Source organism: Euleptes europaea, chromosome 16 (genome assembly GCF_029931775.1).
Source record: "Euleptes europaea isolate rEulEur1 chromosome 16, rEulEur1.hap1, whole genome shotgun sequence".
In the NCBI taxonomy this organism is placed as follows: Eukaryota; Metazoa; Chordata; class Lepidosauria; order Squamata; family Sphaerodactylidae; genus Euleptes; species Euleptes europaea.
In genome coordinates this window covers 21347469-21360792 of record NC_079327.1, presented here as the reverse complement: position 1 = coordinate 21360792, position 13324 = coordinate 21347469, and the positions used below count along the sequence as shown (strand labels likewise).

The 13324-nt window shown below is 40.7% G+C and overlaps 1 protein-coding gene across 3 annotated transcripts in view; it reads left to right on the top strand.

Moving 5' to 3' along the window:
• Window positions 1–13101, top strand: part of DOCK9 (dedicator of cytokinesis 9) — a 130027-nt gene extending 116926 nt beyond the window's left edge. For 2 of the 3 annotated variants that reach the window (XM_056862183.1, XM_056862181.1), the window contains exons 47-54: window positions 676–789; window positions 2117–2152; window positions 2894–3040; window positions 5382–5592; window positions 7929–8119; window positions 8756–8856; window positions 8946–9084; window positions 12879–13101. In XM_056862183.1, coding sequence (XP_056718161.1) covers window positions 676–789; window positions 2117–2152; window positions 2894–3040; window positions 5382–5592; window positions 7929–8119; window positions 8756–8856; window positions 8946–9084; window positions 12879–13001 — 1062 coding nt within the window. In that variant the 3' untranslated portion in view covers window positions 13002–13101. The remainder of the gene's footprint in view (window positions 1–675; window positions 790–2116; window positions 2153–2893; window positions 3041–5381; window positions 5593–7928; window positions 8120–8755; window positions 8857–8945; window positions 9085–12878) is intronic. The other variant, XM_056862182.1, reaches the window with a different exon arrangement.
• Window positions 13102–13324: the final 223 nt, after the last annotated feature.

Genomic DNA, 13324 nt, shown 5'->3' with positions numbered 1-13324 from the left:
ACCACCTCTGTTAGTCTCTTGCCATGAAAACCCCAAAAGGGGTCACCATAAGTCGGCTGCAACTAGATGGCACTTTACACACACACACACACCTATGAAAGTGCACAGGGAGAGCAGACGTCAGAACAACCATGCCCAAACTGATTCTAGTGCTTGTGGACCGACTGCCAAGAAAATCAGGAGTGAGTCAACCATGCAAAAAAGATCTGTAGACAAGACTAACTTTAGCTTGGTTGGAGCTATTAGATTTGCCAAGCAGATGCCACTAGTAGTGACGAACCAAATCAGTAATGTCTTTTGACCCCTGGAAAATATTATTCCTGATGTTGCAGGACCCTCAGAGACAAGCAGATGTGCAGGTCAGGGGACTGATGTGAGGAGGAGGCAACTTCGCTCTCTCCCCCCCACACACACTGCAACCCACACAGCTCTTTGTCCATGTGGGTTCAACGACCCCAGGAATAATCTTTCCAGAAGTTAAAAGGAAACAAATCAGTGCCTTCCATTGGGGTTTAGTAGAATATAAGCCACTTATCACTGTTGAATGTTTTACCAGACAGACAGATCCTGAAATCTTTTACCCTGATGTGGAGTGCAAGTAATATGAAAGTTATGCTTTTAAAAAATATTGAATACCTTTAAGTGCTTCCATGTTTTTTTCCCTCTTATTCACAGAGGCTAGCTCATCTCTATGATACGCTGCATCGCGCATACAGCAAAGTCACTGAAGTTATGCATACAGGAAAGAGGTTGTTGGGCACATATTTCAGAGTTGCGTTTTTCGGACAGGTGAGCATTATCTGTTACAGCTTACACCTGATTTAGTGTCTAAAAGAATGCAACACAGTGCAGTGGGTTGGACCTGTCGTTCTACACCATTAACAGAGGAACTTCCCTCAGGAGCAAAAAGTTTTCCATCATCAGAAGAGCTGTTGGCACTAGCAGAAGATGCCTTGCGCTGAATGAAAGCTCTGCCGTTAACAGAATGGAGCTGTAGGATCCAATGAAATGTTGTTTTTTTATACAGTATGTATTTAATGTCCCCACTATAGAGACTTAAATGTGAAATGAATGAACTATTTAGATCAGGGATCTCCAATAAACCTGTGGGTACCTTTGGAATTTTGTCACAGGGTTGGGGGCATTACAGCTGCTGTTGGAGGTGGCCACAATTCAGAGGAAGTCTAAGTGCAGGGGAGAAAGGGGGTAGTTTAAAAAACACACTGGGAAAGAGGAGTTGAGAGAGAATTAAACCAACACTGTGGTAGCAACTGCTGCCGAATCACCATTATTTTAATCTGCACAGTCAACCAGAAGTCGTGCTAGGCAAGAGTCCCACCTGGCCCCACCCATTTTCTGAAAACTCTTAGGTGGGCAAGGGCCATGGTTCAGTGGTAAAGCATCTGCTTGGCATGCAGAAGGTCCCAGGTTCAATCCCCGGCATCTCCAGGTAAAGGGACTAGGCAGGTAGGTGATGTGAAAGACCCCTGCCTGAGACCCTGGAGAGCCGCTGCCGGTCTGAGTAGACGATACTGACTTTGATGGACCAAGGGTCTGATTCAGTTCATGTGTTCACCAAGTAAGGTGACAGCAGGTGCCATGTCGCCCACAGGCACCATGTTGGGGATCCCTGGTTTAGCCAATCGACTGCATTCTGTATGAAAAATCTATTTCCTTCATCAGTAAACTTTCTGCTTTTTTTTTTCTTTTTTCTCGTCCGTTTCTTTCTAAAGGCGGCGGTAAGTTTTTTCCAGTAATGGCCCTTTGTAGCTATTTATTTTTAAAAATACCTTCAGTGTTTCAGTGTGGTATGCTAGCTTGCTTTCTGGCTTGTATCTAAATCTAGCTATTCTACTCGAGAAAATAACATTCAGTCACACACGCAGAAAACAGCGCATCGTATCTCTTTGGACTGCATGCTTATATAGAGATTCAGATTTTCTGCTGACTTTTGTCATTCCACTTTTAAGTCGTCTGTGTGTGTGAATGTGCGTTCAGTGGAAGAAAACCAGTTTTAAGCCTTAATATAAATTTGGTCTGCTATGTACAGGGCACTGAATTGTACAACTGGAGTATTATAATGTTCCATTTATTCTGTTGTCTCTTATGACTGTAGCAATACCAGTTTACAGACAGTGAAACAGATGTGGAGGTAATTACAGAAACTGCTTTCCAAAGCAAGCAAATGCAGTAAAAAAAATCACTGCATATAAGCTTAGCTTGATGTGGGCATTTTTTTTGTCAGTCTAGCCTGCATTTATACATGCTATGCTGTGTTCCTCGCACTCCGGTGTCCATTTCATCCTGAGTTAGGAATATTTTATTTTTTCAATTTAAAACATTAACTCAAAACTAGCTTTCCTGTTTCACCTCCCATTTGACCTATTTTAATTGCGGGCTTCAGCATAAATTAGTAGACTGGTATGTGAATTTTTTCTTTTTTTGGTATGCCCAAATTCCAAAAGCCTAAATTGAATTTAAGGGTTAATTTAAGAATAGACCTAGGCTTGTCTTGTATTGTACCATATGAGCTATTTGTATGGAACACTTTGCCAGTTTAAAATGGCAAGGACCAGTGATTGGCCTAGTATATTGGCATGTGAAACAGGCATGTGAATAATCAGTAGAGAGGGTTGTCCTCTCAAAACATTAAAATTGGTATCTCATGTAATTTACAGCATTCCCTGAATAACCTTGTGTGCTTCCATTTCCAAAACACCCATTCTGCAGTAGGTTCTACTTTATTTTCTTCTCGATTCCTCAACAGTATTTTTATTTTTGCTTCAACCTTGGCATTATACACTGACCTCGCTTTGGTGTCGTTATTATTTTTTTCATCCCTTAAACCGGTCAACATTGAGTTTTTTAAAATGTAACTTTTTTTTCCCCAAAGGGATTTTTTGAAGATGAAGATGGAAAGGAATATATTTACAAAGAACCTAAACTCACCCCTCTTTCAGAAATTTCCCAGAGGCTACAAAAACTCTACTCAGACAAATTTGGATCTGAAAATGTCAGGATGATCCAAGATTCTGGCAAAGTAGGTCTTTGATTTATGTATTAACAGTTTATCATTCAAAATGACTCTTTAACAATTCTGTTAATCACCATTCATTTGGTAATGTGGACACAATAGCACTTTTAACAGCGATAGACCAAAATGGCTAATATGGGCTCAGTTTGAAATTACAAATATAAAACTACATTTGGGGAGCAATCTGAGCAAGTCTACTCAGACGTAAGTCCCACTTTATTCAGTGGGGCTTACTCCAAGGAGACTATTCTTAGGATTGCAGCCTTTATTCTGCTTAAGTATTGGCGGGCTTAAGAGGTAATCACCTAATTAAATAAGTTGTACAAAGAATTTAATGTTGTATTAATTGAACAAGTATTGCTTTGAGGAAGAGTCGCTTTTTATATGCCAACTTTCTCTACCACTTAAGGGAGACTCAAAACCGGCTTACAGTCGCCTTCCCTTTCCCTCCCCACAACAGACACCCTGTGAGGTAGGTGGGGCTGAGAGAGCTGTGACTAGCCCAAGGTCACCCAGCTGGCTTCATGTGTAGGAGCGGGGAAACCAACCTGATTCACCAGATTAGCCTCCGCCGCTCATGTGGAGGAGGAGTGAGGAATCAAACCCGGTTCTCCAGATCAGAGTCCACTTTGGGGTATCACTGTCATCCTTTCCTCTCATTCTTGGTCTGGTGCAGTAGAACAGGGAAGTGAGGCCTTGCATAGTCCAGTTACTCTCTGGAAGCTCCTCCAGACATGCAAAAAAAGGGTATACATTAAAAAGAACAATCCTGTCATCCAGTGGCGTGATGAAGACTAACATGGATCAGTTAGAGTGGATTGGTGGGAGAAGAAAATTGGCTTGCTCGGGCCCTTAAGAACTTACACTATTTTGGAGGGGAAGATTTTAGATCAGGAAGGAAGCTTTCCAGTTGTTTAGCATTACTGTGATTCCTCTTAGACCCAAAACTTGTTCCCTCTAATAGCAAACCTGATGGCTTAGTTCCATCTACTGACAGGAGGAGTTTCTGCATACTCTGGGTACTCCTCTAGTTTAATAGCGATATTATTTCATAAAATTAAAGGAAAGCAGAGGGAAAATTGTCCTTATCATCTGCAGGAGGCACAGTTAAGAAGAAAAAAATAGGAAACTGGGAAGGGATAAATGGCCTGCTCAGCCTTCTGATACAGCAATGTGGAATGGGAGATGGGGTTTGGGGGGTTTAGTCTGTGAAGTGTACATGCCCTAATTTCTCACCATCTCTACCAACCCAGATGTGAGTTTTTAAGGGCTCGGACTCCTTTGAAGCTAAAATAATCCCCTGTAGTCCAGGATAAAGGATTCTGATCAAACAAAAACGTATTTTTTTTCAGATTTTAATTAAATATACCTCCTCCCCAAAAAGATGCTTTAAATAGGGAAACAGCCCAAAGAGTTTATAATACAATTGGGGGCAAAGGAACATGAAGCGACTCCTTAATTTTCCTCCACAAGGAGGGAAAGAGAGGTTTTCAGCCCATTCCTCAAAGCTACAGCGGCCGAGGACGGCTTGGCCGTGCCACCGCCGCAGCACCTCCAAAGAGGTTTCGAGGCTGCTGTGAGGGAGGGAGGGCATTTTGTGAACAAAAATGTTTAAAAGGGGGGAAAGCCCCATAGAGAATAGCAATGCTGCACCAATGAAAAGGTGGTGTGGAAATGCCATTGCTGAAGGGGGCATTCCTAGCCCGTAAGGGGTTAGGAAGCTGCCTACAGGCAACTCCGGCCCCCAGAACACCCTGGGACCACCTCCTGGAATGCTGGCGCAGGAATTTTCGCCGGGAGGATGCCAGCAAGAAGCTGCTCCAGTGTCTGAGGACCGCGCTGCTGCCGCGGACCAGGGACACCGGAATAGTGCCCCTACGCCGGCGTCCGTGCCAGTTAGCGCGGTGCAAGTAGCACAGATGCCGGTGTAAGGGTCACGCCGCCTCCTAACTCCATTTGGCCCCCAACCTCAGGAATGGGCTGTAAAATGCTTTCCTTACCCCCCAGCGCACAGACTAGTTTACTCCTTATGTTCAGGGCTGCTTGAGCAGCCAAATCTCAGCAGCTATGACAATTGTCCTGTGGTGCTAGATTGCTGGAGCACAAGCCTAGGTAAGCTGGAAATTTACTCTGAGCCTCAAGTGCAGCATCATCCTATTTCCTTGTGACAAGGATTTTGTAATTGTTCCCCCACAATTCATTCCAGGCTCTCATTTTAATATTGAAATTGTCATAAGAATTTAAGGTTTTCCAAAGGAAAGTCTGCTTTAATTCAAGCCCCAAATTAGTTTTTAATTGGTCTGCCTTGCTAGTTTTAAAATTTTGATTCTCTCACTGTTATTTTAAGGTAAATCCTAAGGATTTGGATTCGAAATATGCATACATTCAAGTTACGCATGTAGTTCCATATTTTGAGGAAAAGGAACTGCAAGAGAGAAAAACAGAGTTTGAAAGAAATCACAACATCCGGCGCTTTATGTTTGAGATGCCTTTTACCCAGTTGGGTAAAAGACGAGGGGGCGTGGAAGAGCAATGTAAACGGCGCACCATTCTGACAGGTACTAGATAGAGGCATTTCTGATGGGGTTAGTGCTCCTTCTCCCTCCCTCTCCACTCCATCTGACATTTATATTGTTCTGGCTTTCTTTGCTACCTTCTGCATGCTTCCTTCTATCAAAAAAGGCCTCAGTGAAATCTCTTCCTGTGTTCATTTCTCCATGCTTTCTATATCAATATCAAACCAGAATTAAACATCTAGCTTGTAAGTTTCAACCTAAAGGAATTGTACTATTTTTATTGTTGTTCAAATATGTGTCCTCTTCTTGGTGACATATTCGTGATGCCATCTATTTAAGATTTTCATCCCCCATTATGCTTACAAATTGTGCAGAGGTTTTCTGGCATGTTTCGTTTTCTGTTGCAGAACACTGACAAGCAGGAAACCACACAATACAAGCCATGTTACAACTACTTCATAGATTACGCTTATATTTTGAAGATGCATTTGTAAAACATTAAAAATGTCAACATTTCCAAGTTCAGTTCCTCCTATCTCCAGTTTAAAGGAACTTGAATTGCAGGAGATGGGAAAGCCACCTTGAGCCGTGAGGAAAGGCAGGAAGGATATAAATAAATTAATATGTTATAAGTCTGGTGGCCTAGGAGAGCTGCTGCCAGTCCGAGTAGACAGTACTGAACTAGATTGGCAGAAGGTGTGACTCCATAAGTCAACTTCCTGCATCTGTAGCAGAAGCCTTATTCGCAATATGTATTTTACACAGATAGTCTCTCAAGGATGCTGGAGGGTTGGCCTCAGCACTTCAGTGTGTATGTATTTATTGGCAGGTACAGGATGCTAAGGATGGATGGTCCAATCTCGTCAGATAGCCTGATCTCGTCAGATCGCAGAAGCTAAGCAGGGTCAGCCCTGGTTAGTATTTGGATGGGAGACCACCAAGGAATACCAGGGCTGCTGTGCAGAGAAAGGCACTGGCAAACCACCTCTGTTTGTCTCTTGCCATGAAAACCCCAAAAGGGGTTGCCATAAGTCGGCTGCGACTTGACGGCACTTTACACACACAGTAATGTGTGAAGGCAATACTACTTGGTAGCAGCAAGAACAAAAAGTGAATGCCACTATCTTGAATTTTAATTGTGTAGATGCTTTGCTCAGACAGGAAGTCTGCTAACTGCTTTTAAGAAAAGGGCTCTGAAGCAACGCAGCTGTAACCCTGAGAGGATAATTCCCTTCAGTATTTCATTAAATATCTCCTGCATGGTTAAAGCAATGAGACCTTGTCTCAAGAATCATAGCCTTGGCCCAATCTTATTTTTCCTTCCTCTTCTCTCCTCCCCCCTCCCCATCCCGATGTGACTCATTGAATAGCTGTTTAAGCATATTATTTTTTTATTGCCTCATGTTCCCCAATACAACACAGCCAAGGTCCAACAGTTTTATGTGCTGATTCATGGAGACTTCATGTATACTGATTGTTACAGTCACTAGTTTTAAAGAAAGTTAACGTAAAGAAACTGCTGCACTTTCTAGTAGCCAGTGGTGCTATAGTTCTATTCCAGGATAGGGGTGGGGTTAAATTTCTTTAGATAAAAAGAATTAGCAAGCTAAAGAGAAACTACCAGGAAGGGGTAAAAAACCCAGGATTTTAAAATGTTGCAAGCTTCCTCTTTGATACCTGGTCTTTTTTCAGTAGCTAGCACTTATGGTTTATAATAGCTAGTAGTAGCACTGTCCCTGTCCCCACAGAATGGTCACAATGGGTAGCTATGTTAGTCCGTCTGTCTAGCAGTAGGAAAGAGCAAGAGTCCAGTAGCACCTTAAAGACTAACAAAATTTCTGGCAGGTTTTTGTGAGCCACGGCTTCTTCAGATACAGCTAAAATGTGAATCCATCTATCAAGTGGAGACAAGTGAATTAGACACACAATGGCAATATAAATGTCAAAAGCAAGTAAATGACATTTGCAGGTGTGATATGCAGAGGAGTAGTAGGTGAGGAGAAATTAGCATTGGTAATGAGACAGGAATCCCAGATCTCTGTTCAATCCAGGAGAATGCATAGTCTTTAGTTTCAGCAGTCTCTCTTTCTAATCTCCCTTTGAAATTCCTTTGTAAGAGAACTGCTACTCTTAAATCAGCAACTGAATGTCCTGGAAGGTTAAAATGTTCCCCCACTGTTTTCTGAATGTTGTGGTTTCTGATGTTGTGGTTTTTCCACAGAATGGAAGAAGCATGCAGGCTAGCCTTGTGAAAAATTAGTACTATCTCCTAGAATGGGTACTTTCACCCTGAACTGCATTATGTGTCTTGCATGGGTGAATTACTTGTTCTCATACAATATTTTATGACTGTAGTGACCATTGTTTTCTTTCCATAGCTATACATTGTTTTCCCTACGTAAAAAAGCGAATTCCCATAATGTACCAGCACCACACAGATTTAAACCCAATTGAAGTAGCCATTGATGAAATGAGTAAGAAGGTTGCAGAGCTCAGGCAACTTTGTTCTTCGACTGAAGTAGATATGATCAAACTGCAGTTAAAGCTTCAGGGCAGCGTCAGCGTCCAGGTAAGATAATTTAATTACATGCAAATTTCATTTATCTCTGCCTAGTCCTCATTTTTCAATTCTTTCTTCATTTGCCATGGCTTAAATCCTGTTGAGAACCAATAATGTACAGTGAATAAGAGAGGTTGGGTGTGGCATGGAGACGTACAGTCAAATCTCTACCAAACCAAGTGTCCTGGGACATTTTTCCAGATCTCAGCATTATGCACATATGTGAGTGACATCAACGACTTATGGCAACCCCAATAAGGGGTTTTCAACACAAGCGAGAAGCAGAAATGGTTTGCCATTGCCTTCCTCTGCAGAATCTTCCTTGGTGGTCTCCCGTCCAAGTACCAACCCTCCTCAGCTTCCAAGATCTGACGAGATCAGGCTATACCATGCAACCTTCCCTCCCACATTAGTTCATACGAATCCATTCTCTGTATACTGATAGAAAAAGGGGCTATAGTTGTAACTGGCGTGTAGTTCATTTTATCTGGAGGCGTGAACTGAAATAAAGCGTAACTTTCCTGGGTTGTTTTTTCTTCATTTTTATCCTGCCCAGTTCAGAAGCCTTGGAGCCTGGGAGGAATATTTTTAGTAGTATTGAAGATTTTAAACAAACCACTATTAATACTGTTTATGTTATTTTAGGTTAATGCTGGTCCATTAGCATATGCAAGAGCTTTCCTAGATGACACAAACACCAAAAGATATCCAGATAATAAAGTGAAGTTACTGAAGGAAGTGTTCAGGTAAATGATCTGAATGTTGATTGAGTTACTTACTGGAAGCCTGATTCTTGAATCGTTATTACAAACTTTGTTTTACTTACATTTTTCAGACAATTTGTTGAGGCATGTGGCCAGGCCCTAGAAGTCAATGAACGGCTTATAAAGGAAGATCAGATAGAATATCAAGAAGAAATGAAGGCTAATTATAGAGAAATGGCAAAAGACCTCTCTGAAATTATGCATGAGCAAGTATGTACTGAACCGAAAGTATTTTGTTTAGGATGCTATAGGTAATACTGGATAACTCTTTTCAGTAGATACCAACATTTTTTCTTTCTGAATGCTATATATTTGCTTCAGAATATACCATTAAAAAGAGCTCTGAATGTATTATTCTCAGATCTTCTCCAGTTAACCAACTTAGCATTTTAACATGGAATAATAAGCCAAAGAAAACTCACTAAATTTCATCAATTTTTACGCTTGATTGTGAGTAAACAATGCAAAACATGCTCCTATAAAAGTTGTCTTGGACACATCTTAATAATTTGTTTCTTGAAGTAGAGACATTTAAAAGACTTTTTTGCAAATTGATAGGTAGTGGTTAAGTTAGGAAATAAATTATGATTATTTCATCTTGGAATTGCTTTAGCCAGAGTTGTAACAGAAGTGCTTGGACCATAACCCTACCTTGTAGCTTGCGCTGTGATGATTTTACTTAAATCCTGTTAATACAGTTGGCCACCTTCTTCTTAATTACTGTTTTTGCAAAAAAAAACCAACCTCATAAACAATGAGCCATCACACACTAAAGCCTAACATCTCTCCAGGATCAGAAGAGCATGTCAATTATCTTAGGTGCTGTGGAACACAGGCAGGATGGTGCTGCAGTCGTCTTGTTTGGGGGCTTCCTAGAGGCACCTGGACTTGATGGGCCTTGGCCTGATCCAGCAGGGCTTTTCTTATGTTCTTATGTTCTCATGTACTACCTGAATTACAACATGATTTTACTAAAGCCACCAAAAATTTAGCTACACGGAAAGTTACTTGTTTGTCTTCATCTCTTAGTAACCAAGAAAACTTAGCTTCTAAAGAGATAGTCCTGCTTAAGAAAAGGAAAAATCAGCTATCAAATCTGAAAACTCAGGGCAATCCAAAAAAATGTGATCTATAGAGTCAGTTTGGTTAGTACCACATCCACAGTGCCTTTTTTTCCCCCATTAAGTCACAGCTGACTTATGGTGACCCCGTAGAGTTTTCAAGACAAGAGATGTTCAGAGGTAGTTTGCCATTACCTGCGTCCACACCACGACTCTGGTATTCTCTGGAGGTCTCCCATCCAAATACTAGCCAGGGCCGACCCTGCTTAGCTTCTGAGATGTGACGAGATCAAGCTAGCCTGGGCTTCTGAGATGTGACGAGATCAAGCTAGCCAGGTCAGGGCACAGGGTCTATTAGTGTATGGAATACTATTAAACCTTCCTAACAGCACCACCAGTAGCAAGGTGTTCAAATGCGCAAGCATAATTGCCCTTCTATACTTCGGAAGAGAACATTCAAACAGGTTGTTTAGCATTTTTGTCTGGGAATGAAGCCAACTGAAAAGGATGAGCGTACTCTGTGAGCACTAACCAGCATACTGTTATAATCAAGACCCCTCAAACGTCTTTTAATTGCCTGACTCAATTCACAACTTCTCATAGTTTCTATCATATCATTGGTGATGCCCAGATGTAATAATTTAAATTCCAAGAATTTTTCCCAATTGCTCATATGTCTTCATTTCATTATAATTTATTGCGGTCCTTGACCAGTATTACAAAGTTAAAACATTAAAACAGCAATAGTTCAATACGACAACAAAAATAGCTGCATGAACATTTGAACTAGTCAAATGGGTTTAAAGCTCTGTCAGCTTTAATATCATTTCCCCATGTCTTGCATATCCCTAGACAGAATTTGGCTACTTGTCTGGATACCCAGTGATTTCTATCAGACAATAGATATTCCAGTTTAGCTGCATCAGATTAATCAAGAAGCCCAACTAACACTGGCTGAAGATACTTTGATCTGGCCTTGTAATGTGGACATCTCAGAAGCATGTGCTCTGTAGTTTCCACCCCCCCCCCCCATCGAGCATAAACATAATCTTTCTGAGTAAGGGATCTTTTTGAATCTCCCTATCAGCATGGAAGAAGGAAGTCGCTCGTATGTATGATGATCCAGCATAACTAATCCAAGAAGACCTGATTCTAAATGTGGTTTCAATTCATAATTTTCAGATTAAATGCTCTCCATCAAGCCTTTGCTTCAAATGACAGCTCCCCAATCTCAGCTCTCTGCCACACATCTTGGAGTTCCCAGGGTATTATGTTAAAATCTTTGTAACGGCCCATCAGTACTGTCTGTTATCACACTAATCCAAAACCCTACAGCATACAACAACTGCCCAGAAACTTTAGCATTAAATGCTTTAACTGCTGCAGGAACATATTGTCCCTTTTAAATCCATTTGGCTACCCTGAAGTCATCTTCCACTTTGTCTCTTTTGGTTTACACTTACACAAAATCTGTCACATAGTAAGAGGTAGAACTACAAGGATGTCTTTAGGTGTTACAAAACCTGCCCCTGATCCACACAATGCAGGAGAGTCAAGACTGGATGCAGCTGCCTAGCTGCTATCTTGCCTTTATGATTTTGTGCATCATACAGGTATTGGGGCCCCTACCACACGGGGCTGCAAGTAAACAAGAAGGGCGTTTGCCAGAACAAGGTTTCCACAATGCATGGTACAGGTAGAGGTCCAACACATGAATTAGCAAATGTGCAAATCCTTCCTTGTGAAATTGAATGTAAATTTGAAGATCTGAGATTTTATGCTTGGAGATATGATTAATTTTCAAATTTTCACCAGTGATATGCAGGAAATAATCTAAGTGTGTGTCTTGTTTTCTGAAATCAGTATATGTGGCAGAACTGTCTGTTCTACAAACATTGAACGTCCATTTTGCTTTCTTAAATACATGTTGTAGCAATTACAGTTTGTTAAGAGAAGTGTTAATGTTGTAGAAATCTTAATGGGCATCTCTCTCTCTTCCTCCCTTCCCTCTATGCTGCTTTGAAAATGTGATCAGCTGGGATGGTAATACCTTTTAGTTTATCTTTCTAGTTCTGTATTGCCTTTTATTCCTATGGCTCAGGATGAAATCCTATTTTTTTCTGTCTCAATTACTCTCCAGATCATGTTGTATAACTGAAGTCTCCTCCGAAGAATACTTTGTAACTAGGGTTGTGCATATTGATAAACCCAAACCAAAAATAAACCCCAAATTAGTTGTTTCAGCAATATTCGTTTTTCGGTTTTACCAGACACCAAAACCTGGGGATCTCCCCGAAGCTGAATAGGCGATCCCCGATAAAGCCGAATAAATAAATTGACCCAATTTTTTCGGTAAACCCAGTAATAAACTGAATACCAATATTTACCGCTATGGGTATTCGGCTTATTCTGGATTTACCGGAAAAAATCGGACCCAATAAACCCAAACCAGAAATTTACCAATTTTTTTTTTTTTGGCACAACCCTATTTGTAACACTCCTACTTACAAAATAAATAGGGTGATCAAGAGAAGGAAATGAATCTACTTTCTTGCAAGGAATAGTTGGGAAAGACACCTGCATCACAATGTTGCTGTGAATGTGACTAACCTTTTTTCCCTCCTATCATTTTTAATATAAATCTGTGATTACTAATGACTAATATTTATTTAATAAGGTCTAGTGACCCACGATATTTTCAAATCTTGTAATTTAAGGCTTTTCATTTTACCCTACTTGCAGTTACCTGGAGTTATATGCCACTTACAACAGTGGGACTTTTCATTAAATAACATGCATTTCAACTTGGTTTCCTACTGCCATTTAAAGTTAGGTAGATCTATTTTGGCTAGTGGCTAAACTATAAAGCCATGGCTAAGTTACAGTTTTTAATAGGCGTTTCTTATTCGAAGAGTGTGTAAATGTATTTATTTTCTCTTTAAGATAACTGCTGTGGAAGAAAAGACCAGCGTAATGCCTAACTCACTACACATTTTCAATGCCATTAGTGGGACTCCAACAAGCACAACAGTTCATGGAATGCCCAGCTCTTCTTCAGTTGTATGAGTGTTTTTTGTAAATGAAAGTATCTTTAACTTGGAATACAAGTGGATTTTTTATCATTTGCAAACTCAGGAGGAAATCAAACAGAAAGTTACTAACATTTGAGTATGCTTAAACGTTTGGGTCAGCCAGGGAAAAGGAAATACATGGTTGATTTCTGAAAATACACTGATGGTGTACATATTTTTTTATATTCTGCTGGCAATATTAGAAGTTTTCAGTCTTCACAGGAGTGTACTGGGAAACTTACACGGTAGAGTTTCCCTTCTGCTCTTCCTTCAATTGTATTACAAAGTGAACGGCACATTTACAGGCAGGCGTTGTGG